This window comes from Eriocheir sinensis, unplaced genomic scaffold (assembly GCF_024679095.1).
Source record: "Eriocheir sinensis breed Jianghai 21 unplaced genomic scaffold, ASM2467909v1 Scaffold113, whole genome shotgun sequence".
NCBI lineage: Eukaryota > Metazoa > Arthropoda > Malacostraca > Decapoda > Varunidae > Eriocheir > Eriocheir sinensis.
The window spans coordinates 591,445-617,455 of NW_026110441.1; the positions used below are offsets into that span (position 1 = coordinate 591,445).

Genomic DNA, 26,011 nt, shown 5'->3' on the forward strand with positions numbered 1-26,011 from the left:
GAGGAGGAGGAGGAGGAGGAGGAGGAGGAGGAGGGGACAAATATGGTAATGAAGGTACAGAAAGGGAAGGGAAGGAAAGGAAGAAGGGAAGGGAAGGAAAGGAAAGGAAAGGAAGGGAAGGGAAGGGAAGGAAAGAAAGAAGAGGAAGGGAAGGAAAGAGAAGGAAAGGAAGGGAAGGGAATGAAAGGAAGGAAAGAGAAGGGAAGGGAAGAAGAGGAAGGGAAGGAAAGGATAAAGAATAGAAGGGAGAGAAGGAAAGGAAGGAAATGGAGGGAAAAGAAGAAAAGGGAGGGAAGTAAAGGAATGGAAGGAAGGGAGAAGAGAGGAAGAGGAAGAGGAAGAGCGAAGATTGAAGGGAAGAGAAGACGAAAGGAAGAGGAAGGGTAGAAGGGGAAGGAAAGGATAAAGAATAGAAGGGAGAGAAGGAAAGGAAGGAAATGGAGGGAAAAGAAGAAGAGTGAGGGAAGTAAAGGAATGGAAGGAAGGGAGAAGAGAGGAAGAGGAGGAAGAATGAAGAGGGAAGGGAAGACAAACGGAAGAGGAGGGGAGGAAGGGAGAGATAAATTCCTCCTCCATTCTTTCCATTATCTTCCCTGACCTTGGACATGAGAAAGGAGGAGGAGAAGGAAGAGGAAGAAGAAGAAGAAGAAGAAGAAGAGGAGGAGGAGGAAGGAAGGAGGGAAGGAAGAGGAGGAGGAAAGAGAAGTAAAGAAACAAATAAACCAAGCAACTTCAATATAAAACAACAATAACAATAAGCATGATAAATGGTAGCGCGCGTGACATTTAAATATCGCGCGCGCTGATTCGCTGAGGGGAGCAAGCACTTGATGACGTCACGCGGAGGCAGCCAATCAGCGGCCAGCTCGTGCTTGCGTGAGCGGCGTCTCGTCCGTTGAATATTTTAAGATTTTGCTCTTCCTAACATTATTTTTTTTTTATTCTCACCAGCAATGTCGCGAGATGGTGCTTGTTTTTATCTGGGCTTTGCAAGTTTATGGAGGAAATGTATAAAAACAATATTTCTAGCATGTAATTATTAACTCCCTCCGTGGTCTAGTGGTTTGAGCGCCTGCCTATGACTCCGCTGGGCAAGGTTCGAATCCCGGCCCGACCCACGACAGGCTCAAAGGGTCCAGGGTTCGGAGATGTGCACCGGAGCCAAGCCCACCTCTACCTTTACTTATAAACATGTATTTGTCCGTCTGTCTGTCTGTCTGTCTGTCTGTCTGTTGGTGAAGTGAAGTGTTGCCACCTAAGAGTTATTCTAGATTATATACGTATTATTTTTTTGGGAAAAGGATAAGTGTGTGTGTGTGTGTGTGGGGGGGGGGGGGGTAAGGGTGGTGTGTGTGTGTGTGTGTGTGTGTGTGTGTGTGTGTGTGTGTGTGTTCATTTATAATCTCTTTCTTTTTTTTTCCTTCCCTTTTTTTCCAGTTCCCTTTCCCTGTTTTTTTCCTTCCTTTCTTATTCCTTTCCTCCTTTTCCTCCTTTCTTTCTTCCCTTTCCTTCTCTTCTACTCTTCCCTCTTTCATTTCCCTCCTCTCCCCTTCTTCCCTTTCTCCCCACCCTTCCCTCCCCCTTCTTCCTTTTCTCCCCACCCTTCCCTCCCCTTCTTCCTTTTCTCCCCACCCTTCCCTCCCCCTTCTTCCTTTTTTCCCCTCTCCCTTCCCTCCCCCTTCTTCCTTTTCTCCCCACCCTTCCCTCCCCTTCTTCCTTTTCTCCCCAGCCTTCCCTCCCCAGTCTTCCATTTCCCCCCTCTCTCCCTTCCCTCCTCTTCTACTCTCTTCCCTCTTCCCTTCTTTCATTTCCTTCCTCTCCCCTTCTTCCCTTTCTCCCCACCCTAGTCTTCCTTTCCCCCTCTCGCCTTCCCTCCCCTTCTGCTCTTCCCTCTTCCGTCTCCTCCCATGTCTAACCTTCCCTCTCCCCACAGTGGTGCTGGTGACGGGTGTGAGTGGGTACCTGGGTTCCCATGTGGCCAAGCAGCTTCAGGAGGAAGGGTACCGTGTGAGGGGAACCGTCCGTAGCCTGGAGAATGAGGCGAAGGTGGCGCCCCTCAAGAACCTGGTGCCGGACGCGAAGCACCCCCTCGAATTGGTGGCTGCCGACCTGACCAGCGATGAGGGGTGGGACAAGTAAGTCGGGCGGCCGTGTAGTGCGCCTATCTGCAATTGATTTAAAAGTAGTTAATAGCTAGTAGTTGGTTGCTAAAAAATGTGAAATGTTGTATAGAATGAAAGACTTAGCAGTTTACTCATTCGTTACTGCTTTAATTAACCAAAAGGATGAGGCATAGGACAAGTAAGTGGGGGAAATTTTGTAGTGGGTCCATTTGTGATTTTAAAGTAGTTGGTCGCTAAAAAATAAGAAATGTGTTGTTTACAATGAAAGACTTAGCAGTTTACTATTCGTTACTGCTTTAATTAACCAAAAGGATGAGGCATATAACAAGTAAGTGGGGGAAATTTTGTAGTGGGTCCATTTGTGATTTTAAAGTAGTTGGTCGCTAAAAAATATGAAATGTGTTGTATAGAATGACTTAGCAGTTTACGCATTCCTTACTGCTCTAACTGTGTGCCCAGAGTGTCTTCCTGAAATGGGTGGAGTAGGTATATATTCCCTTCTCTTCGCTTCATGTCCAAACGCAAGACAATAGTAAAAAAAAAGATTAGGCCAGCAGATAAAAATACTTGTGAACTATCTTACCATCACTACTACTACTACTACTACTACTACTACTACTACTACTACTACTACTACTACTACTACTACCACTACCACCATGTATCTGCTTCTAATGATAACCTTTTCCTTCCCTGATAAGCAAGTCTCCCCTCCACTCACTCCTTTAGGCAAGAGAGAAAATGGGAAAACGTTGCCGGGATAAACAGAAAACGATACTCAGGTTACACACACACACACACACACACACACACACACACACACAGATGGTCACATTTTTACATGGATATTTCTTCCTTATGTTCATTCTTCCCTTCTTTCTTTCCCTTCCCTTCTTACTCTTTCCCTTCTCTTCCCTTCCCTTTCCCTCTTCCACCCTTCTTCCTTTCCTCCCTTCCTTTCCTACCCTCTCCCTTCCCTTCCCCTCTTCCTCTTCTCTCACTTCCCTTCCCTTTCCCTTCCTCCCTTCCCCTCTCCCTCCCTTCATCCTTTTCTCCTCTTTCCTTTTCCTCCCTCCCTTTCCTACTCCTCTCCCTTCTTCCCTTCCCTTCTCCTTCCTTTTCTCCCCTCTCCCTTCATCATTTTCTCTTCTTTCCTTTCCCTCCCTCCCTTCCCTTCCCTTCTTCCTTTCCTACCCTCTCCCTTCCCTTCCCTCTTCCTCCTCCCCATCTTCCCTTCCTCCCCTTCTTCAACCCTTCTCCTCCTCCTCCTCCTCCTTCTTCCTTCGTCATTTTACATACAAAGGATATATTAGGGTGACAATGAATAACTTGTTTTGATTTTGAAGATGAACCCCACACCCCTCCCTTTCCTCCCCTCACCCCATCTCACCCCACCTTCCTCCCCTCCACACCCATTTCTTCACCCCACACCCCTCCCTTTTCTCTCCTGTCTCCCCCTCTCCCCACCTTCCTCCCCTCCACACCCATTTCTTCACCCCACAGTCCTTCCTTTTCTCTCCTGTCTCCCCCTCTCCCCACCTTCCTCCCCTCCCCACCCATTCCTTCACCCCACACTCCTCCTTCCTTCCCTCCCAACCCATTCCTTCACCCCACAGTCCTTCCTTCCTTTTCTCCTGTCTCCCTCTCTCCCCTTTCTCTTCCCTCTTCTCCCCACCCATTCCTTCACCCCAAACTCCTTCCTTTCTTCTCCCCTTTCTCTCCCCTCCCCCCATAACTTTCTCCCCAATTACCCTTTCTCTCCCCTCCCCTCCTGTCACCTCCATTTCACCCCTCCTCTACCCTCCTCTCCCCTCTTCTAAGCATTCTATCCTCCCCACCTCAACCCTCTCCCTCCTCTCCCCAATTCTCAATATACATAATTTCCTCCCCAACGTTTATCTCCCCTCCCCCTTCTCCTCATCCTCCCTCTCCTCATCTCCCCATACTTTCCTCCCCATACCATTCCTTCACCCCACACCCCTTCTCTCCCCTCCCTTCACCCCTACCCTTCTCTCCCCATCCCACCACACCATTTCTCACCCTTTCCTTCCTCCCATCACCCCATTTCTCACCCCTTCCTCCCACCCATCACCCTATTTATCCCCCCATCCTCCCCTCTCACCCCTTCCTCCCATCACCCCATTTCTCACCCCTTCCTCCCATCACCCCATTTCTCACCCCTTCCTCCCTCCCATTACCCCACTTTTCCACCCCTTCCTCTCTCCCATCACCCTATTTATCCCCCCATCCTCCCCTCTCACCCCTTCCTCCCTCCCATCACCCCATCTCCCCATCACCCCATCTCACCCCTTCCCTCTTCCCCAGGGCGGTGGAGGGGTGCACATTGGTAGCTCACGTGGCAAGCCCATTCCCTGACCAGACCAACCGCGCCGTGCCAGAGGAGGAGGTGCTGGGCCCGGCCAAGGAAGGGACGCTGAGGGTGCTGAGGGCTGTGGCAGCTCAGAACGGGGCTGTCAAGAGGGTGGTTCTGACATCATCCTTTGCTGCAGTGTTTGGTGAGTGAGGGAGGAAGGGAGGGAGATACAGGACCTTAGTTAACTTGTATAATCTCCCTTTTTATAGTCTCCCTTCTTTCCATTTCTTTCGTCCTTTGCTGCAGTGTTTGGTGAGTGAGGGAGGAAGGGAGGGAGATACAGGACCTTAGTTAACCTGTATAATCTCCCTTTTTATAGTCTCCCTTCTTTCCATTTCCTTGTATAATCTCCCTTTTTATAGTCTCCCTTCTTTCCATTTCTTTCGTCCTTTGCTGCAGTGTTTGGTGAGTGAGGGAGGAAGGGAGGGAGATACAGGACCTTAGTTAACTTGTATAATCTCCCTTTTCTCCCCTATTTCCCTTTTTATAGTCTCCCTTCTTTCCATTTCTTTTGTCCTTTGCTGCAGTGTTTGGTGAGGGAGGGAGGAAGGGAGGGAGATACAGGACCTTAGTTAACTTGTATAATCTCCCTTTTCTCCCCTATCTCCCTTTTTATAGTCTCCCTTCTTTCCATTTCTTTCGTCCTTTGCTGCAGTGTTTGGTGAGTGAGGGAGGAAGGGAGGAAGATACAGTAGTTAACCTGTATAATCTCCCTTTTCTCCCCTATCTCCCTTTTTATAGTCTCCCTTCTTTCCATTTCTTTTGTCCTTTGCTGCAGTGTTTGGTGAGTGAGGGAGGAAGGGAGATACAGGACCTTAGTTAACTTGTATAATCTCCCTTTTCTCCCCTATCTCCCTTTTTATAGTCTCCCTTCTTTCCATTTCTTTCGTCCTTTGCTGCAGTGTTTGGTGAGGGAGGGAGGAAGGGAGGGAGATACAGGACCTTAGTTAACCTGTATAGTCTCCCTTTTTATAGAGATACAGGACCTTAGTTAACCTGTATAGTCTCCCTTTTTATAGAGATACAGGACCTTAGTTGACCTGTATAGTCTCCCTTTTTATAGAGATACAGGACCTTAGTTAACCTGTATAATCTCCCTTTTTACAGAGATACAGGACCTTAGTTAACCTGTATAATCTCCCTTTTTTTTTATAGATACAGGACCTTAGTTAACCTGTACAGTCTCCCTTTTTATAGAGATACAGGACCTTAGTTAACCTGTATAATCTCCCTTTTTATAGAGATACAGGACCTTAGTTAACCTGTATAATCTCCCTTTTTACACAGATACAGGACCTTAGTTAACCTGTATAATCTCCCTTTTTATAGAGATACAGGACCTTAGTTAACCTGTATAATCTCCCTTTTTATAGAGATACAGGACCTTAGTTAACCTGTATAATCTCCCTTTTTACACAGATACAGGACCTTAGTTAACCTGTATAATCTCCCTTTTTATAGAGATACAGGACCTTAGTTAACCTGTATAATCTCCCTTTTTATAGAGATGCAGGACCTTAGTTAACCTGTATAATCTCCCTTTTTATAGAGATACAGGACCTTAGTTAACCTGTATAATCTCCCTTTTTTTTTATAGATACAGGACCTTAGTTAACCTGTATAATCTCCCTTTTTACAGAGATACAGGACCTTAGTTAACCTGTATAATCTCCCTTTTTACAGAGATACAGGACCTTAGTTAACCTGTATAATCTACCTTTTAGAGATACAGGACCTTAGTTAACCTGTATAATCTCCTTTTATAGATACAGGACCTTAGTTAACCTGTATAATCTCCCTTTTTAGAGATACAGGACCTTAGTTAACCTGTATAATCTCCCTTTTTATAGATACAGGACCTTAGTTAACCTGTATAATCTCCCTTTTTATAGAGATACAGGACCTTAGTTAACCTGTATAATCTCCCTTTTTACAGAGATACAGGACCTTAGTTAACCTGTATAATCTCCCTTTTTATAGAGATACAGGACCTTAGTTAACCTGTATAATCTCCCTTTTTATAGATACAGGACCTTAGTTAACCTGTATAATCTCCCTTTTTTTTATAGATACAGGACCTTAGTTAACCTGTATAATCTCCCTTTTTATAGAGATACAGGACCTTAGTTAACCTGTATAATCTCCCTTTTTATAGAGATACAGGACCTTAGTTGACCTGTATAATCTCCCTTTTTATAGAGATACAGGACCTTAGTTAACCTGTATAATCTCCCCTAACCTAGTTTAACCTAACCTTCCTTCCTTCCTTATCTCTATTGTCTCCCTTAAAGGTCTAACCTAACCTTCCTTCCTTCCTTCCTTCCTTCTCTCTGTTAACTTTATCCCTTCCTTTTCCTTCTCTCCCTCTCTCTTTTTTATGTTATCCCTTCCCCCATCACTTCTCTGCTTCCCTTCCCTTTCTCTTCCCTTCCTTTCTTACCTCCTCCTTCCCCTCCCCTTCTTATCCCTTTCCCTCCCTTATCTCTTTCTCCTTTCCCTATCCTCCCTAATCTAACCCTTCCTCTACCCTTCTTTCCCTCACTTCCCTTCCCTTATCTTCCTCTCCCTTCCTTCCCCTGCCATTCCTCTGCTTCCTCTCATCTCCCCTTTCTTATCCCATTTCCCTTTCCTTTCCCTACCCTTCCTTCTCTCCCTTCCCTTCCCTTATCTTCCTCTCCCTTCCTTCCCCTGCCATTCATCTGCTCCCACTCATCTCCCCTTTCCTTTCCTTACCCTTCCTCTGCTTCCCTTCTTTCCTTCTCCCCTTCCCTTCCCCTGTAATCTCTTCTTCCCCTCCATTTACTGACACATAGATTACCCCGTTCCTGCCCACCCGTACACTATCAAGCCCTTACTTTTCAATACCCCCCCTAAGAATGGATCCTCCCTTCCATCCCCCCCTTGCATATACAGATAAAATTCCCTCACATATTTAATTAACAATGGTAAGCCTGAGTAGACATAGAAAACCTAAGTTAACCTGGCAACTTCGGCTCAAAACACCTAATTCGGGCTAATTGTAGGTGGTGGCATAGAGCAACCCACCATGCATGCCCTGGGTCATTGTGGTGGGTGAGTGATCTTGAGGTGGGCTTTTATGTCATAGGTGGTGCTGTAAGGTCATGGCAGACTGAAATAGCTATCCATACAGTAAGCACTTGTCAAATTCTCTAAAGTAGACAACAAGCGACTCTCGGCTAGATGCCAAAGAACGGAGTTTGAGTAAAGTTGAATTTTTTTAATGGCTTTGTGGTTATGAGAGGAGCACTCTGATATACGTTCCATGCTCTTTTCTTAGTCTCAAAATGCAGTGTAATATTGATGTTTCTCGGCCACCTCTCGGCTTTCCCATCGCCGAAGCCCGCGGGGTAATAATGTTGATATTTTTTTTTTTTTTTTTTTTTTTTTCATAAAGTAAATATTAGCCCATGGTCCGCTGCTCTAGACTCCCCGTCCCCTCTTCACATACCCTAAAGTAACCCCTCCCTAAAGTAACCCCTTCCCCCTTCCTCCCCACTTCCCATACCCTAAAGTAACCCCTTCCCCCTTCCTCCCCACTTCCCATACCCTAAAGTAACCCCTTCCCCCTTCCTCCCCACTTCCCATACCCTAAAGTAACCCCTTCCCCCTTCCTCCCCACTTCCCATACCCTAAAGTAACCCCTTCCCCCTTCCTCCCCACTTCCCATACCCCTGAACCTCCCCTCCTGTCACCTCCAATTCACCCCTCCTCTACCCTCATTTCCCCTCTTTTAATTAAACATACCCCACCTCACCTTATCACCCCTCTCCCCTCTCCCCTCCTCTCCCCATTTCTTCCTCCCCAATTTTTCTCTCATTCCTTCTTTCCCCTTCCCTCCCCTGTGGCCATACCCCTGAACTAACCCCTCCCCCCCTTCCCCCAGGTGAGACCGCAGCGGACCCCAACAAGAAGTACAATGAAGAGGACTGGACCGACCCTGAGTCTCCCACCCTCGACTCCTACACCAAGTCCAAGGCCGTGGCGGAGAAGGCTGCCTGGGACTTCCTCAAGGAGCTCCCAGGTGAGGGGGGGGGAAGGGAAGGGGTAAGGAAGGGAAGGGAAAGGGAAGGGAAGGGAAGGGAAAGGAAGGAAGGAAGGAAAGGGAAGGAAATAGAAGGGAATGAAAGGAAAGTATGGCAGTAAAGAGAAGGGAAGGGGAGAGGAGAAGAAGGGATGGGAAGGGAAGGGAAAGGAAGGAGAGGATAGGAAAGGGAAAGGAAGGAAGGAAAGGGAAGGAAATAGAAGGGAAGGGGAGAGGAGGAGAAGGGAAGAGAAGGGAAGGGAAGGAAGGAGATGAAGGGAAGGAAATAGGAAGGGAAGGAGAGGAGAAGAAGGGAAGAGAAAGAAAGGGAAGGGAAAGGGAAAGGAAGGAAGGAAAGGGAAGGAAATAGAAGGGAAGGGGAGAGAAGGGAAGGGAAGAGAAGGGAAGGGAAGGGAAAGGAAGGAGAGGATAGGAAAGGGAAAGGAAGGAAGGAAAGGGAAGGAAATAGAAGGGAAGGGGAGAGGAGAAGGGAAGGGAAGGGAAAGAGAGGGTAGGGTAGGGAAGGGAAAGGAAGGAAGGAAAGGGAAGGAAATAGAAGGGAAGGGGAGAGGAGAAGAAGGGAAGAGAAGGGAAGGGAAGGGAAAGGAAGGAGAGGGTAGGGAAGGGAAAGGAAGGAAGGAAAGGGAAGGAAATAGAAGGGAAGGGGAGAGAAGGGAAAGGAAGGGAAGGATAAAAAGGATAAAGGAAGGGCAGAAAAGACATCAGACCGGATCAAAACTTCTCCAGAACTTCCTCCACCTCCTATACCCTCATACAACCTCCCCTCCCTCCCCCCGTCACCCCATAACACCCCTTCCATCACCCCCACAGAGGAGCAGAAGTTCGAGCTTGCCGTCATCAACCCCACACTGATCTTTGGCCCCCCACTGATTGAGGCACACAAGTCCGCTACATCAGTGATTCTCATGGCAAACATCGTCAACAAGGCCTACCCTGGGGTGCCCCGCGTGCAGTTCCCCGTGTGTGATGTGCGCGATGTGGCCAAGGCGCATGTTAAGGTGGGTGTTTTAGGGGGGGGGTAGAGGGGGGGGGGGTGTATGTGTGTATGTGTGGCCAAATCGCATGTCAAAGTGTGTGTTTTAGGGGGGGGGGGTAGAGGGGGGGGTTTGTATGTGTGTGTGTGTGGCCAAGGCGCATGTTAAGGTGGGTGTTTTAGGGGGGGGGTAGAGGGGGAGGGGTTGTATGTGTGTATGTGTGGCCAAATCGCATGTCAGTGTGTGTTTTAAGGTGTGTGTGTGTGTGTGTGTGTGTGTGTGTGTGTGTGTGTGTGTGTGTGTGTGTGTTCCTTTCTAATTTCTTTCCTTCTCTTTTTCTTATTTTTCCCTCTTTTCTTTCCTTCTTTTTCCAGTTCCCTCCTCCATAGAAACCTAACCTAACCTAACATCTATATAAACCTATGTAAACCTAACCTAACATCTATATAAACCTATGTAAACCTAACCTAACAAATATATAAACCTATGTAAACCTAACCTAACCTAACATCTATATAAATCTATGTAAACCTAACCTAACCTAACATCTATATAAATCTATGTAAACCTAACCTAACCTATATAAACTTATGTTAACCTAACCTAACATCTATATAAACCTATGTAAACCTAACTTAACATCTATATAAACCTATGTAAACCTAACCTAACCTAACATCTATATAAACCTATGTAAACCTAACCTAACATCTATATAAACCTATGTAAACCTAACCTAACATCTATATAAACCTATGTAAACCTAACCTAACATCTATATAAACCTATGTAAACCTAACCTAACCTAACCTAACACACCCTCACAGACACACTTTCCCACCCTTACACACCCTCACACACCTCCCACTCACACCTCACACACCCTCACAGACACACTTTCCCACCCTTACACACCCTCACACACCTTCTCCCACTCACACCTCCCTCACCCCTACAGGCGCTCACCTTACCCGAGGCCGCCAGTAACCGTCACATCATCCTCACCGAGTCGCTGTGGTATAGAGACATCGCCGCGTCTGTCGCCAAGGAGTTCAGGCCCCAGGGGTACTCGATCGCCACTGCCCAGCTGCCCTATGCCCTCATGTGGCTTGCTGGGTGCTTCAATAAGGGGGTACGGAACTCCATCCTCCCGCGCATTGGCAAGACTCTGTCGGTGGATAATAAGAGGGTGAGTATTGGGGTGGGTGTGAGGGCGGGATGAAAGATGGGAGGGGAAGGGAAGGGAAGGGATAAGGAAGGAAGGGAAGGGATATGGAAAGAAGGAAAGGGAAGGGAATGGAATGGAAAGGAAGGGAAGGGAAGAGATAAGGAAGGAAGGGAAGGGATATGGAAAGAAGGAAAGGGAAGGGAATGGAATGGAAAGGAAGGGAAGGGAAGAGATAAGGAAGGAAGGGAAGGGAAGGGCAGGGATATGGAAAGAAGGAAAGGGAAGGGAAGGGAAGGGAATGGAATGGAAAGTAAGGGAAGGGAAGAGATAAGGAAGGAAGGGAAGGGAAGGGCAGGGATATGGAAAGAAGAAAAGGGAAGGAAAGGGAAGGGAATGGAATGGAATGGAATGGAAGGGGATGGAATGGAAAGGAAGGGAAGGGAAGGAAAGGGAAAGGAAAGGAAGGGAAGGGGATGGAATGGAAAGGAAGGGAAGGGTATAGAGTGGAAGGAAAGGGAAAGGAAAGGAAGGGAAGGGAAGGGAATGGAAAGGAAGGGAAGGTATAGGGAGTGGAAGGGAAGGGAAGGATAGGGAAAGGAAAGGAAGGGAAGGGAAGGGAATGGAAAGGAAGGGAAGGGTATAGAGTGGAAGGGAAGGGAAGGAAAGGGAAAGGAAAGGAAGGGAAGGGAATGGAATGGAAAGGAAGGGAAGGGTATAGAGTGGAAGGGAAGGGAAGGAAAGGGAAAGGAAAGGAAGGGAAGGGAAGGGAATGGAAAGGAAGGGAAGGGTATAGGGTGGAAGGGAAGGGAAGGGAAGGGAAGGAAAGGGAAAGGAAAGGAAAGGAAAGGAAGGGAAGGGAATGGAAAGGAAGGGAAGGGAAGGGTATAGAGTGGAAGGAAAGGGAAGGGAATGGAATGGAAAGGAAGGGAAGGGGATGGAATGGAAAGGAAGGGAAGGGTATAGAGTGGAAGGGAAGGGAACAGAAAGGAAGGGAAGAGAAGGGAAAGGTATGGAAGGAAGGGAAGGGTATAGAGTGGAAGGGAAGGAAAGGAAAGGAAGGGAAGGTTATGGAATGGAAATGAAGGGAAGGGAATAGAGTGGAAGGGAATGGAAAGGAAAGGAAGGGAAGGGAATGGAATGGAAAGGAAGGGAAGGGTATAGAGTGGAAGGGAAGGGAAGGGAAAGGAAAGGAAAGGAAGGAAAGGGAATGGAATGGAAAGGAAGGGAAGGGTATAGAGTGGAAGGGAAGGAAAGGGAAAGGAAAGGAAAGGAAGGGAAGGGAAGGGAAGGGAAAGGAAGGGAAGGGTATAGAGTGGAAGGGAAGGGAAGGAAAGGGAAAGGAAAGGAAGGGAAGGGAATGGAATGGAAAGGAAGGGAAGGGTATAGAGTGGAAGGGAAGGAAAGGGAAAGGAGAGGAAGGGAAGGGAAAGGACAGGAAGATAGACAGCTTTGGATAGGGGACAATTTCGGACAGATAGACAGTTTTTGGGTAGAGAGAGGACAGGTTCAGACAGATAGAGGACGAAGGGAAAAGAAGAGAAGGGAAGGGAGAGAAGGAAAGGGAACAGAAAGGAAGGGAAGGGAAAGGAGAGAAGAAAAGGGAACAGAAAGGAAGGGAAGGGAAGGGAAAGAGGTATGAAAGGAAGGGAAAGGAAAGGAAAGGAGAGGAAGGGAGAGAAGGAAAGGGAAGGGAAAGAGGTATAGAAGGAAGAAAATGGAAGGGAAAGGAAGGGTAAGAAAAAGAAGAGAAAGGAAGGGAAAGAAGTATGGAAGGAAGGGAAAGGGAAGGGAAGGGAAAGAGTATGGAAGGGAAGGGACGGGAATAGAATAGAAGGGAAGGGAAGAAAAAGGAAGGAAGGAAAGGGAACAGAAAGGAAGGGAAGAGAAGGGAAAGATGTATGGAGGGAAGGGAAGGCAGGGTAAGAAAAAGAAGGGAAAAGAAGGGAAGAGAAAGAAAGTAAAGGGAAGAGAAAGGAAGGGAAGGGAAGAGAAGGGAAAGAAGTATGGGAGTGAGGAAAAGGAAGGGAACGGAAAGCAGAATTTGAGATCGACATGACATAAGGGCGTGTCAGCGGAAGGGGACTCTCCATAAAGGTACAGACTCTCTCCCTCTCCACTATCCCTCCCTCTCCACCTTCCTCCACCTCCCCCCACTCACTCCCTATGCCCCTACAGATGGTGGAGGTGCTGGGGGTGGAGCCGACAGCGCTGGACTGCACCGTACAGGACATGGTCTATGCGATGGTGGACCTGGGCATTGTGAAGAAGGCCAAGAAATACAAACAGGTTGGTTCAAGCAGCCCCGGCCAGCGACAAGCATGGCAGCCCAGCGACTAGTGTGTTTGCGTCTGTGTGTGTGTGTGTGTGTGTTTGTGTGTGTGTGTGTGTGTGTGTGTGTGTGTGTGTGTGTGTGAGCTATGTCCGTCACCCAGAATAAAACGCACACAAACGCAAGATAGTTTTAAATGAAGGAAGAAAAATAATTAGTTTTGAGAGTTTAGAATGGATGGAGAGAGGACAGATCGGGATGGAGGACAGTATTGGACAGAGAGAGGACAGTTTTGGACAGAGGACAGTATTAGACAGACAGGACAGTTTTGGACAGATAGAGGACAGTTTCAGACAGGACAGTTTGGACAGAGAGAGGACAGTTTTGGACAGACAGAGGACAGTTTTGGACAGACAGAGGACAGTTTTGGACAGACAGAGGACAGTTTTGGACAGACAGAGGACAGTTTTGGACAGACAGAGGACAGTTTTGGACAGACAGAGGACAGTTTTGGACAGAGAGGACAGTTTTGGACAGAGAGAGGACACTTTTGGACAGAGGACAATTTTGGACAGAGGACAGTTTTGGACAGACAGGACAGGTTTGGACAGAGGACAATATTGGACAGAGAGAACAATTTTGGATAGACAGGAGAATTTCAGGTAGATAGAGGACAGTTTTGGACAGACAGAGGACAGTTTTGAATGGAAGAGAGAGGACAAGTTTGAATGAGAGGACAATTTCCGATAAGAGGTCAAATTTGAATGCTGCTTATGCTGTGAGATGCCTGTTATGCTGTTGCTAATGCTTACAGATGAAGGAAAAAAATTATATTGGTTAAGTTTATAATAGTATCTCTTGTAGTAGTGATTTCAATGTGGTGAGAGATTATCAGGTCTGTTCAGTAGTGAGTGTTGTTGATTCAGAAAGCTTGTGTTATGAGGATTATAGTGTACAAGGGGGAGGAGGGGGAGGAGGAGGAGGAGGAGGAGGAGGTAGGAGATGGAGAAGGAGGAAGAGGGAGAAGGAGGAGGAGGAAGATGGAGAAGGAGGAGGAGGAAGATGGAGAAGGAGGAGGAGGAAGATGGAGAAGGAGGAAGATGAAGAAGGAGGAGGAGGAGGAGGAGGAAGATGAGAAAGAGGAGGAGGAGGAGGAGGAGATAGTGGACAGGGAGAAGAAAAGAGTGGAGGAGGTATTGTACAGGAAAGGGAGGAGAGAGAGAGAGGGTTGCAGTAGATGGGAGGAGGAGGAGGAGGAGGAGGAGGAGGAGGAGGAGGAGGAGGTAGAAGACAGGGAGGAAAGGATCATAGATGGAAGGGGAAGTGGAGGGAAGAGGGTTAAGGAATGGAGTTACAGGAGGAGGAGGAGAGGAAGGAGGAGGAGGAGGAGGAGGAGGTTGCAGGAAAAAAAATAGAAAAATAGAAAGAGGAAAATATACAGAAAAGATTAGAAGGGATTAGGAAGGAAGAAAGGGATTAGGAGGAGGAGGAGGAAGAAGAAAGATGAGGAGGAGGAGGAGGAGGAAGATGAAGAAGGAGGAGGTAGGAGGAGGTAGGAGATGGAGAAGGAGGATGAGAAGGGAAAAGGAGGAGGAAGAGATTTGGGCGTGGGGCGTTTGGAGCCTTCTAATCGCTTCAAAATATCCCTCAAAACTATAAAAATGTTGCCCCTTCTACACTATACGCCTCATATTGTAGTGCATCATGTGTGTGTTTACCATGGTACAAAATGCCAAGGAGCTCAAACATTCCATTTCCGCTGTTTTCCCTTTAGTATGTGATCGCAAGTCTGGTGTATCTTTGAGTGTGGTAGGATGGATTGCAAGCTTTCCACAATGCTTACTGACGAAGGTTTGAAATTCTCATTGACGGCCTGCAAGGTTGAATTACTCTAGTCTGTTTCACCAGGATATCACAGGCAGCTGCACTCCCTCATGCCCTTCAGTTTTGACGGGGCAGATGTCAGCCAATCACAGCGCTGGAAAAGTTTAGTCTGCTTGGCCTGGGAAGCTTGCTCTGTGCTCCCATTGCCTCACTGTACTATGTGATGCTTAAAAAATATGTCAACACCGCAAAGTTGCCTTGAAATATCGAACTGTCAAAGATTATGATGAGACCAAAATCATAGCCATAAGTACACTGTTAACTTGGATATAGATAGAAATATGAGCTTGTTTTTACCGTATTAAAAATATCTTCATTCATCACATGATATCTACGAGAAAAAATAATTAGTCATCCTGTTTTAACCCAGTAGCAGCGACGGGCCAAATTTGTGGCTTTACCGTGTAGCAGCGACGGGCCAAATTTGTGGCTTTACCGTGTAGCAGCGACGGGCCAAATTTGTGGCTTTACCGTGTAGCAGCGACGGGCCAAATTTGTGGCTTTACCGTGTAGCAGCGACGGGCCAAATTTGTGGCTTTACCGTAGCAGCGACAGGCCAATTTGTGGCTTTACCGTGTAGCAGCGATGGGCCAAATTTGTGGCTTTACCGTGTAGCAGCGACGGGCCAAATTTGTGGCTTTACCGTGTAACAGCGACGGGCCAAATTTGTGGCTTTACCGTGTAACAGCGACAGGCCAAATTTTTGCCATGATATAAACCCCCCAAAATAGATGATGCATAATCTGATCACAAATGCTTCGATATATATTATGAAGTGGTTTGTGTGAGTGGCGATTTTTTCTCATTTTTCTCGCTGGGAGGGACCATTAAGAAACATGATCCCCGCTGCTACCGGGTTAAAAACTTAATGTTATAGAAAATGACACAAGGATGGCAATGCTACTTGGATACACATACAGGCCTTGTGGTATTCCAGATAGTATTAGAACACTAAGAACATAGTACAGATTCGTGACACCAGCGGCCAGGGCAGAAGCAAAGTGAGGGGTTCTGCTCGGTGATTGGCTGCCACTGAGCTAATAAAAATCGAGAGAGAAAAAGAGAAGGTGTGGCTGCCTGTAATATCCTGGTGAAACAGATTATAGTGTTGTGATCTCCCAGGCTTTTCAGATATGCATGATTGAGATGTATTTTACCAGGGATAGTCTAGCGCCCATATCAGATGTTTCCAGGCTCACACACACTTGGTAATGTTGTGGATTTTAGTACAAGAAGTGCGTGATTATAGATTTTTTTAACATTTTTCTTTCATTCTGTATCAATTTTACCAGGGACAGCTTAGCGCCCATATCAGATGTTTCCAGGCTCACACACACTTGGTAATGTTGTGGATTTTAGTTCAAGAAGTGCTTGATTATAGATTTTTTAAACATTTTTCTTTCATTCTGTGTCAATTTTACCAGGGACAGCCTAGCGCCCATATCAGATGTTTCCAGGCTCAGACACACTTGGTAATGTTGTGGATTTTAGTACAAGAAGTGCAGATTATAGATTTTTTAAACATTTTTCTTTCATTCTGTATCAATTTTACCAGGGACAGCCTAGCGCCCATATCAGATGTTTCCAGGCTCACACACACTTGGTAATGTTGTGGATTTTAGTACAAGAAGTGCGTGATTATAGATTTTTTTAACATTTTTCTTTCATTCTGTGTCAGTTTTACCAGGGACAGCCTTGCGCACATATCAGATGTTTCCAGGCTCACACACACTTGGTAATGTTGTGGATTTTAGTACAAGAAGTGCGTGATTATAGATTTTTTTTACATTTTTCTTCCACTCTGTGTCAAGTTTACCAGGGACAGCCTAGCACCCCTATCAGATGTTTCCAGGCTCAGACACACTTGGTAATGTTGTGGATTTTAGTACAAGAAGTGCGTGATTATAGATTTTTTTTAACATTTTTCTTCCACTCCGTTTCAAGTTTGGGGGATGACCAGACAGATGAGGTAAAGCTTGTCGTCATATCATTTCGTTAACTGTATATTTTTTCTTTGTCTTCCCACTGGAGTTCACAAAAGAGGATGATCGTAAAGTACAAATTCACACATCGTAACCCTGATAAAATAATCTTCTAAGTCATTTTTCAGCGTTTTCCAGGTTTTTCTCTATGTCAATCTTTTAACATGTGACGGCCGTTCTTGTGTAGTTGCCTTCGTCATTCAGGGTTTGAGTACTCTAGAATTGGCCTTTTCGTTTCTGCCTAAATCTTAACCCGGTAGCTGCGGGGATCATGTTTCTTAAAAGCCCCTATAAGCGAATTAATCAGAAAAATATCATCACTCACACAAACCATTTCATAATATATATCAAAGCATTTGTGGTCAGTTTATGCATCATCTATTTTTTGGGGGGTTTATATCATGGCACAAATTTGGCCCGTCGCTGGTACACGGTAAAGCCACAAATTTGGCCCGTCGCTGGTACACGGTAAAGCCACAAATTTGGCCCTTTGCTGCTACACGGTAAAGCCACAAATTTGGCCCGTCGCTGGTACACGGTTAAGCCACAAATTTGGCCCGTCGCTGCTACACGGTAAAGCCACAAATTTGGCCCGTCGCTGCTACACGGTAAAGCCACAAATTTGGCCCGTCGCTGCTACACGGTAAAGCCACAAATTTGGCCCGTCGCTGCTACCGGGTTAAGCCAAATGTTTACCAAGGTGACGATATACTCTCTCGCTAAATCAGCTTCCTCGAGGTTGGGCGTTCTGTATCGTCTCCGCCAGTTCTTTCCCCCCCCCCAGATACTGTCTAAATACAAGGACCTTATCTACTATAGTATGGAGTATATATTTCATTGTGTGTGTGGGTGTGGGTGTGCCTGTGTGTGTGTGTGGGAGGGGTTCAACACACACACACACACACACACACACACACACAAGGAAAGATGCTTGAGAGACGTAAAAAAATATAGCTTCCCGCAAAGAAATATAGAGGTTTGGAACAGACTAAGTGAGGATGTAATATCGGCGAGGAGTGTGCAAAGCTTTAAGGAAAAATTGGATAAATATAGATATGGAGACAGGATCACACGAGGGTAAGCCCAGGCCCTGGAAAACTACAACTAGGTAAACACACACAGACCTTTCGTATAGAGTGGAGTCTAAGGGCCACTTTCACAGTTGTTTAGAATTTCCACTTAAAACTGGCTGATGGGGTAGTGGAGGCTGTGAGGTTAGCCTAGCCCCGCACCTTACCACACACTCTCAACACCTCTCCCTTCCTCTGCAGCTGCCACTACCCCCATAGGCTAGTTTCACGTGGAGAGCTATTGTGTCGATCGGCGCCATTGGTAAAGATCAAAACAAACAATGACTGTGGAAGCGTCCCTAAGGCTCTTCGTCTCATCAACTCCCGTCCTCTTGATAGTCTTCTGCTTCGTAAATCACGCCGCAGTGTTGCATCAGTAGGGTAGTTTTTTCTCCTCCTTTTTCTTCCCTTGAGCTGTCTTCTTAGCCATAAAAAAAAAGGGAAAATAAAAAAAATATGGAGAAATGAATTTAGGAAGGTTTTATCGTAGTCAAGATCGGTTTTGTCAACTTTCCGGTTTATTGTAGTGAAAATAAAAGGTGAAGCACATGTTTCTTTAGCTTGTAAGAATGTCATGCAACAGATAGCGAGATGGCGCCACTATAAACCTTTGTCTGTGCCATCAACGGGCTGGGGCCAACCATCAGGCCCCACCAACATTAAGAAAAATAAATAAATAATAATAATAATAAAATATAATTGTCTTTGTGTGTGTTACATGTGGTGGTGGTGGTGGTGGTGGTGACAGTTTGAGGTAAGCGGTGGTTAATACATATTTTTAATCTCTAAATTCTGTGCAAGTCGCAAAGTCACACACGCATAGCACAGTCACCCTCTGTCCAGCGCACCAAGACTTCCGCCAGACTTATTAAACGTGGTGTCAATACTTGTCAAGTTAAGTGGCTAGTCTTGCCCTTCACCCCGCCAGCTTCAGCAAACTTGAGGCTGTGAGTGGCTGAGGAACAGACAGATATGAAGTGACTGTGAGGGCAGCACAACAGCCTGGGGTGTGCATCACTGTGCTCCTCAAATACCCAAGCAGCCGATAGTATTCATTTATTTATTTGTCTTTTTCACAACAATCATTGTTGCCAGGCATTTTTGATTACAAAATAAAGCCAGGCATCAGAGCTGGCATCCTGCCCTGGCGCTTATGCCGTCACCGGACCTGTGAGGGACCTTCATAATGCCACGCGTCACCACGGCCTCCAACTTACGTTGAACAGTGTTGGCCACGCTGACCCAGGGACACTACAGCAGTGGTTCACAACTTTCTTTGTCCCGTTCCCCTTCCAGTCACTTTACATCAGTGGACCCCTACAATGAAACAGGTTAAGCCAGCAAAATTAATAGAAGATTTTTCTGCAAACAATGAATATATTCATGTGAAATGCCTTGCATTGTTATGCTGACCAAGCTGTGGGCCTGTTGATATGAAAGCAGAAGTTGTTCCGTACAGCAGACTGCGGACCCCTTGAAATTCTGCCGTGGACCCACGGCTGGGAGCCAAAGCACTCATCACATGTTTGGGCAGAAACAGCCACACTTAAGTGCATGAGGTAATTCCATTTTGGGGAAGGAGTTTGTTAGAAGCGCTAGATTTCACAGAGACAAGTTGACACATTACAAACTCGGTCATAAAAATCAATACAAATAAAATCAACCAACCGGCTCAGCGCCCTTGAAAAAACAGGCCTAAGAAGACAAGCGCGTCACAGCGGCGTTGAGGACCGGTGCCACGTTTAAAGAATCTGGCGTGAGTCCTCCAAGTCTTCCTAACTAAATACAGAGTGACAAGAACGGAGAACATGACCTCCAATGAACGTATTCCACTGAGGCGTGTTTGTGCATGCGTCTGTGTGCACCCCTCTGGCCCACGCTGAGATTTATTGATATATATATTATTTTTTTTATTAATACCACCACCACCACCACCACCACCACCTGCGTGACACCACATCATCACCACTTCAACTGTATGACCTCACCACCTCCACCACCTCCACAATACACCACTTTTCCTCCATAATGACCACCACCACCACCACCACTAAATCTATTATCATTGTTATTGTTATTATTATTATTATTATTATTGTTGTTATTATTATTATTATTATTATATTTACTATTATTATTATGACACACACACACACACACACACACACACACACACACACACACACACACACATTGACGTCCACAGACAGACTGACCAGGTGTGTGTGTGTGTGTGTGTGTGTGTGTGTGTTGAGGTGTACATGATGCTGTTTCATGGTGACTTGCAGGTACACACAAGGACACACACACACACACACACACACACACACACACAAAGGGTAGTCACATTCATCATTACAAGGTCGTGTGTGTGTGTGTGTATATGTGTGTGTGTGTGTGTGTGTGTGTGCGTGTGTGTGTTATATTATTTTATCACAATTTTTAAGCAATGAAAATATTTCCTTCCCTTCCCCTCCCTTCCTCCCCTTTCCCCTCCCCTCCCTTCCCTTCCCTCCCCTTCCCTTCCCTTCCCTTCCCTTCCTTCCCTCCTCCTTTCCCTTCCTTCCCTTCCTTCCCTTCCCCTTCCCTTCCCCTTCCTTCCCTTCCTTCCTTCCATCTACTTCTCCCCCTAATCAATATTCCCATCAATCAACTTCCCTTCCCTCATTGCCTCTCCCTTCCCTCCCCTTCCCTTCCCTCTCTTCCTTTCCAATTCCCATCCCTTTCTTCTTTCTCTCCTTCCCTTCCCTTTCTTCTCTCTCCTCCTTCATTCCTTCCCTTCTCCCCTCCCTTCCTTCCCATTCTTCCTTTCCTTCCTTTCCTCCTCTTTCCTTCCTCCCTTCCTTCCCTCTCCTCCACCACTTCCTTCCCCTCCCATCCCCTTCCCATCCTTCCTTTCCCTTCCCTTCCTTTCTCTTTCCTCCTCTCCCTTCCTTCCATCCCCTTCCTTCCCTCTCCTCCATCCCTTCCTTCCCCTTCCCTTTTTCTCTCCTCCTCTCCCTTCCATCCCCTCCCATCACCTTCCCATCCTTCCTATCACCCCTTCCCCATTTCTCTTCCCAATTAACTTACCCATTCTCCCATTTCCAGGTTGGGTCGAGAGCTGAGGTCCCCGCTGTGAATGGGGAGGTGGAGGAGGAAACCAAGGAAGGGAAACAGGAGGAGGAGAAGGAGAAGGAAGAGGGAGAGAAAGAGTTGGAGCCTGAAGATAAAGGTGAGAGAGAGAGAGAGAGAGAGAGAGAGAGAGAGAGAGAGAGAGAGAGAGAGAGAGAGAGAGAGAATGAAAGAATGAAAATGTGAAAAGTAAATATATAGAGAGAGAGAGAGAGAGAGAGAGAGAGAGAGAGAGAGAGAGAGAGAGAGAGAGAGAGAGAGAGAGAGAGAGAGAGAGACCTAACCCACTCATAACCATCATCTTCCCTTCTTCTTCCATCTCCTCTTCCAAAAACAGAGAAGAAAGAAGACGAGGAAATCAAACCGAAGGAAGACGAGAAGAAGGAAGAGAAGGAGGCGGAGGATGAGAAGAAGGAGGAGGAGGAGAAGAAGGAAGAGAAGGAGAAGAAGGAGGAGAAGTGAAGGATGAAGAGGAGGAGTCGGAGCGAGGATTTCAGCGACGCAGCGGAGGTCAGCGATATTTCCAAGGTGCGAATTTGGATCAGCCTGAGTTTTGATGCCCCTAATGATTGCGGCGCGATGGTCCACACATACAAGTGAGAAGACGCACATGAAAACGCACACACACGCACACAGAGACACATATTGACACCCCAGATTACAAACGCACACATATACACACACACACATACACACATACACATCAGAAATCACACATACACGCACACAGAGACACATATTGACACCCCAGATTACAAACGCACACATATACACACACACACATACACACACACATCAGAAATCGCACATACACACACACACACACATCAGAAATCGCACATACACACACACACACGCACACACAGACGTACATCGACACCCATGGATACATACACACATATATTTCGCGCACACACACACACGCACACACATACATGGACCCACAATACGCACACACATACATACATACATACATACATACATTGCTGTTTTGGCTATTACTGTTGCTATTGTGAGAGAGAGAGAGAGAGAGAGAGAGAGAGAGAGAGAGAGTCACCCACCCACCCACTGCTGCATTCCTGCCTTATATTAAAAATCGCATCTTCACACACACACAGCTCACGTTTTGGACAAGTTAGGACATGTTCGGACACGTTTTTGTACTCGTTTTCTACCGCGGAATATAGCTGACAACAAAATAGTCACTGAGTTGGAATAGTCAAAGTTTGTACCATTTTTACATTGGGATAGTTTTTCGTACCCTGCCTAGTGAGGAGAATAGTCTAGAGGGAAAGTATACAGAAAGGATACTACTATGACCACTACTACTACTACTACTACTACTACTACTACTACTACTACTATTGCTACTAATACTAAGAAGAAGAATAAGTTAGTCACCGCAATAGATGTTAACGTGTAAAGAAAGAGAGAAGGGAAAGAGAAGAAGGGAATAAGGAAAGGAGGAAAGAGAGAGAAAGGAGGGAATGAGAGAGAGGGAAAAAGAAAGAAAGAAAAGAGGAGGAGGAGAGAAAGAAAGAAGAATGAGAAGGGATGAAAATGAGTGAACGGAGTATGAAAAAAAAACAAAAAATCTCAGTAAGAAATTTTAAGACAGACAAATATGATTACAAACAAACAAACAAACAAACAAATCAATCTTTTTTTTTTTTCAATTTTCCTTCCCTCCCTTTCTTCCTCCTCCTCCTCCTCCTCCTCCTTCTCTTCCGTGTTCCTCTCTTCTCCTCCTCCTAGCTTTCCTCTCTTCTTTCTTTCCCTCCCTTTCTTCCTCCTCCTCCTCCTCCTCCTCCTCCTAGCTTTCCTCTCTTCTCTCCTTTTCTCTCCTTCTTCCCTCCCTTTCCTCCTCCTAGCTTTCCTCTCTTCTTTCTTTCCCTCCCTTTCTTCCTCCTCCTCCTCCTCCTCCTCCTAGCTTTCCTCTCTTCTCTCCTTTTCTCTCCTTCTTCCCTCCCTTTCCTCCTCCTCCTCCTCCTCTTCCTCTGTGTTCCTCTCCTCTCCTCCTCCTCCTCCTAGCTTTCCTCTCTTCTCTCCTTTTCTCTCCTTCTTCCCTTCCTTTCCTCCTTTTTCCTCTCCTTTCCTCTTTCTTTTCCTTCCTCTCCTCCTCCTCCTCCTCCCTTTTCTCTTCCTTTCCTCTCTTTTCTCTCCTTCTCCTCTTCTCTTTCTCTCCATTTTCTCTTTTCCTCATCTCTCTCTCTTCCTCCTTCTCTTTCTCTCCTCTCCTCTCTCTCAATCCCTTTTCCTCTTCCTCCTCCTTTCCTCTCTCCATTTTCTCTCTTCCTCCTCTCTCTCCTTCCCTTCTGTCTCCATTCCTCCTCTTCTTTCACTCCTCCTCCTCCTCCTCCTCTCCCCATACACTGCGAACAAACATACGAACAAACAAACACCCGACCAAACAATTAAAACATCGCCACAAACAACGGCAAACCAACGTACGAACATACACCGAGTCCTCCTCTCAAGCCTAAAGTGTTATGGTTAGGATTTTAAGCTTAGAGAAAAACAAAGAAAAAAAAACAAGGAGAAGAAGAAGAAGGAAACATAGACAGAAAATGAATGTAAAATTGTGTCGACGAGAGAAAGAAAGAAAGAAAGAAAGATAGCATGAGAGAGAGAGAGAGAGAGAGAGAGAGAGAGAGAGAGAGAGAGAGAGAGAGAGAGAGAGAGAGAGAGAGAGAGAGATGAAATTGAAGTTAGTTGACGATTGAAAAAATAAATTGAAAAGTGGAGGAAAAAAAAGAAAATCAGAAAGAAAAGAAAGAAATTGAAGAAGTTAGTTGAAGATTGAAGAAAAAAAAGATACAAAAATAATAAAAAATGTGAATTAAGAAAGAAAAATATATCAACAAAAAGAAAGAAAGGAAGAAACGGAAGGAAAACAAGATACGTTAAGTTAAAAAAAATAAAAAGGAAAGTGATTTAGTGGACGACAAGAAAGTGAAGGAAAGAAAGAAAGAAAAAGATGAAGTGAAAGAAAAAGGAGGAAGAGAAGGGAAGGGAGATAAGGAAGGAGGAGAAGGAGGAAGAGAGGGAAGGAAAACTGACCCCAAGCAAAGGAAGGGAGACAGAGAAGGAGGATAAAGAAAGGAAGGAAAACGAGGGAAGGAAGAACTGGAACTGAGGAAGATGTACGTTTTCTTAAGGGTCGTTACTCTGGGGCAAATCTGTGGATCTTCCGTCAAAACTCGATTTCCGCTGGCCTGGTTTTCATTTCCGTGGTTTTCCGGCGTGACCGCGATCTAGGACGACAGTATTGCTCACCATCATCATCATCAGCAATAACAAGAAACAAATGAGAGTCACGCTTGCGGAAATCGTGGTTTGACTGAAGATCCACGGAAAATTTGGCAAGGTTAATTTTCCTAGTAGATGAAGGAAGATTAGAACCTGTGAGTCAGTACTTTTATAAGGTCTGTACGCTGACCAATAGACGAAAGGAGAATTGGAACCTTGTGCATTTTGGAGTCTGTTGTCACTAATTTTAATACCTTTTTTAACACCCAAGAAAGACGGAGAATCAGAACCCTTTTCCACTTTCAACACTAACCAATAGATGACAGAATTTTGTGCTTTTTGGAGTCTATTGTCACTAATTTAAATACGTTTTTTATGCCCAGAAAGACGGAGAATTTTGTGCTTTTGAGAATCTATTGCTACGACTTTTAATACTTTTTTACATGGAGAAATAGAGGAGAATTGGAACCCTTTGCCAATACTACTCAAAGGGTTTCTACACCGACCAATAGATGAAAGAAGAATTAGAACCTTTTAATACATTTTACACCAAGAAATAGAGGAGAATCGAAACCCTTTGCTAACACTACTTAAAGGCTTTCTACACCAACCAATAGAAGAGGAGAATTAGAACCCTTTAATACATTTTACACCAAGAAATAGAGGAGAATCGGAACCCTTTGCCAATACTACTTAAAGGGTTTCGTACACTGACCAATAGACAAAAGGAGAATTAGAACCTTTGACTACCTTTTGCATCAAGAAATAGAGGAGAATCGAAACCCTTTGCCACTACTACTTAAAGGCTTTCTACACCAACCAATACAAGAGGGGAATTAGAACCCTTTAATACATTTTACACCAAGAAATAGAGAATTGGAACCCTTTCCCACTACTACTTAAAGTCTTTCCACACCAACCAATAGAAGAGGAGAATTAGAACCCTTTAATACATTTTACATCAAGAAATAGAGAATTGGAACCCTTTCCCACTTCTACTTAAAGGCTTTCTACACCAACCAATAGAAGAGGAGAATTAGAACCCTTTAATACATTTTACATCAAGAAAAAACAAAGGAGAATTAGTTTATAGGAATCGAATGCCATTATCATTAAAGGATTTTATGTGATTCGGTAGACAGAGAATTAGACTTTTTGTACAATCGGAATCTATTATTAAGTGGGATTCAAGCACTTGCCATAAAACAGTCGAGGGAGTTATATTCATGTGGTATTGGAATCTGTTGTCAGTATCACTAAAGTTTTTTTCTACGCGACTCAATAGAAGAAGAATTAGACTTTTTGTACAATCGGAATCTATTAGTAGGATTAAACTCCCTAACATAACCAGGCGAGGAAGGGGATCATGCTTATGTGGTATCGGAACCTTTTGTCAATATTGCTACTAAAGTTTTTTCTATGGGACTCAATAGACGGAAGGGAATTAGAAGGTTTTGTACAATCGGAATCTATTAGTAGTATTAAAACTCTTGACATAAACCAGGAAGGGGATTGTGTTTATGTGGTATTGGAACCCTTTGTCAATATCACTAATAAGGGTTTTCTACACGACTCAATAGATGGAAAGGAATTAGAAGGTTTTTGTATATTTTGGAATCTACTGCCATGAAGCAAAAGGGGAAGGAGGAGGAGGAGAGTTACTTTTTTATAGGACAATAGATAAAGGAGAATCAATTTTGACGAAGGAGGATTGAAGAGTACTAAGGAAGAATTAAGAGTG

At 45.4% G+C, this 26,011-nt stretch overlaps 1 protein-coding gene and 3 long non-coding RNA genes across 7 annotated transcripts in view; 1 reads left to right on the forward strand and 3 right to left on the reverse strand.

Annotated features, from left to right (window-relative positions):
* Nucleotides 1-23,719, forward strand: part of LOC126989328 (uncharacterized) — a 28,285-nt gene extending 4,566 nt beyond the window's left edge. The window contains exons 2-9 of the mRNA XM_050847959.1: nt 1,934-2,135; nt 4,449-4,639; nt 8,402-8,539; nt 9,371-9,558; nt 10,493-10,723; nt 12,878-12,988; nt 20,998-21,121; nt 21,359-23,719. Coding sequence (XP_050703916.1) covers nt 1,934-2,135; nt 4,449-4,639; nt 8,402-8,539; nt 9,371-9,558; nt 10,493-10,723; nt 12,878-12,988; nt 20,998-21,121; nt 21,359-21,483 — 1,310 coding nt within the window. The 3' untranslated portion in view covers nt 21,484-23,719. The remainder of the gene's footprint in view (nt 1-1,933; nt 2,136-4,448; nt 4,640-8,401; nt 8,540-9,370; nt 9,559-10,492; nt 10,724-12,877; nt 12,989-20,997; nt 21,122-21,358) is intronic.
* LOC126989331 (uncharacterized) lies at nt 4,579-7,954 on the reverse strand. 4 transcript variants are annotated; one of them, XR_007743203.1, is made up of 4 exons: nt 6,315-7,954; nt 5,662-5,969; nt 5,312-5,571; nt 4,579-4,673 (listed from the first exon to the last, which is right to left on the reverse strand). It is a non-coding gene; the product is annotated as an uncharacterized LOC126989331 (long non-coding RNA). The 4 variants fall into 4 exon arrangements; XR_007743200.1 differs by having other exon boundaries at nt 4,655-4,783; XR_007743201.1 differs by lacking the exon at nt 4,579-4,673 and adding an exon at nt 4,838-4,936.
* LOC126989332 (uncharacterized) lies at nt 9,745-10,460 on the reverse strand. The gene is made up of 3 exons (XR_007743204.1): nt 10,202-10,460; nt 9,965-10,164; nt 9,745-9,932 (listed from the first exon to the last, which is right to left on the reverse strand). It is a non-coding gene; the product is annotated as an uncharacterized LOC126989332 (long non-coding RNA).
* Nucleotides 23,417-25,053, reverse strand: LOC126989329 (uncharacterized). Its single transcript, XR_007743198.1, has 2 exons — nt 24,905-25,053; nt 23,417-24,801 (listed from the first exon to the last, which is right to left on the reverse strand). It is a non-coding gene; the product is annotated as an uncharacterized LOC126989329 (long non-coding RNA).
* Nucleotides 25,054-26,011: the final 958 nt, after the last annotated feature.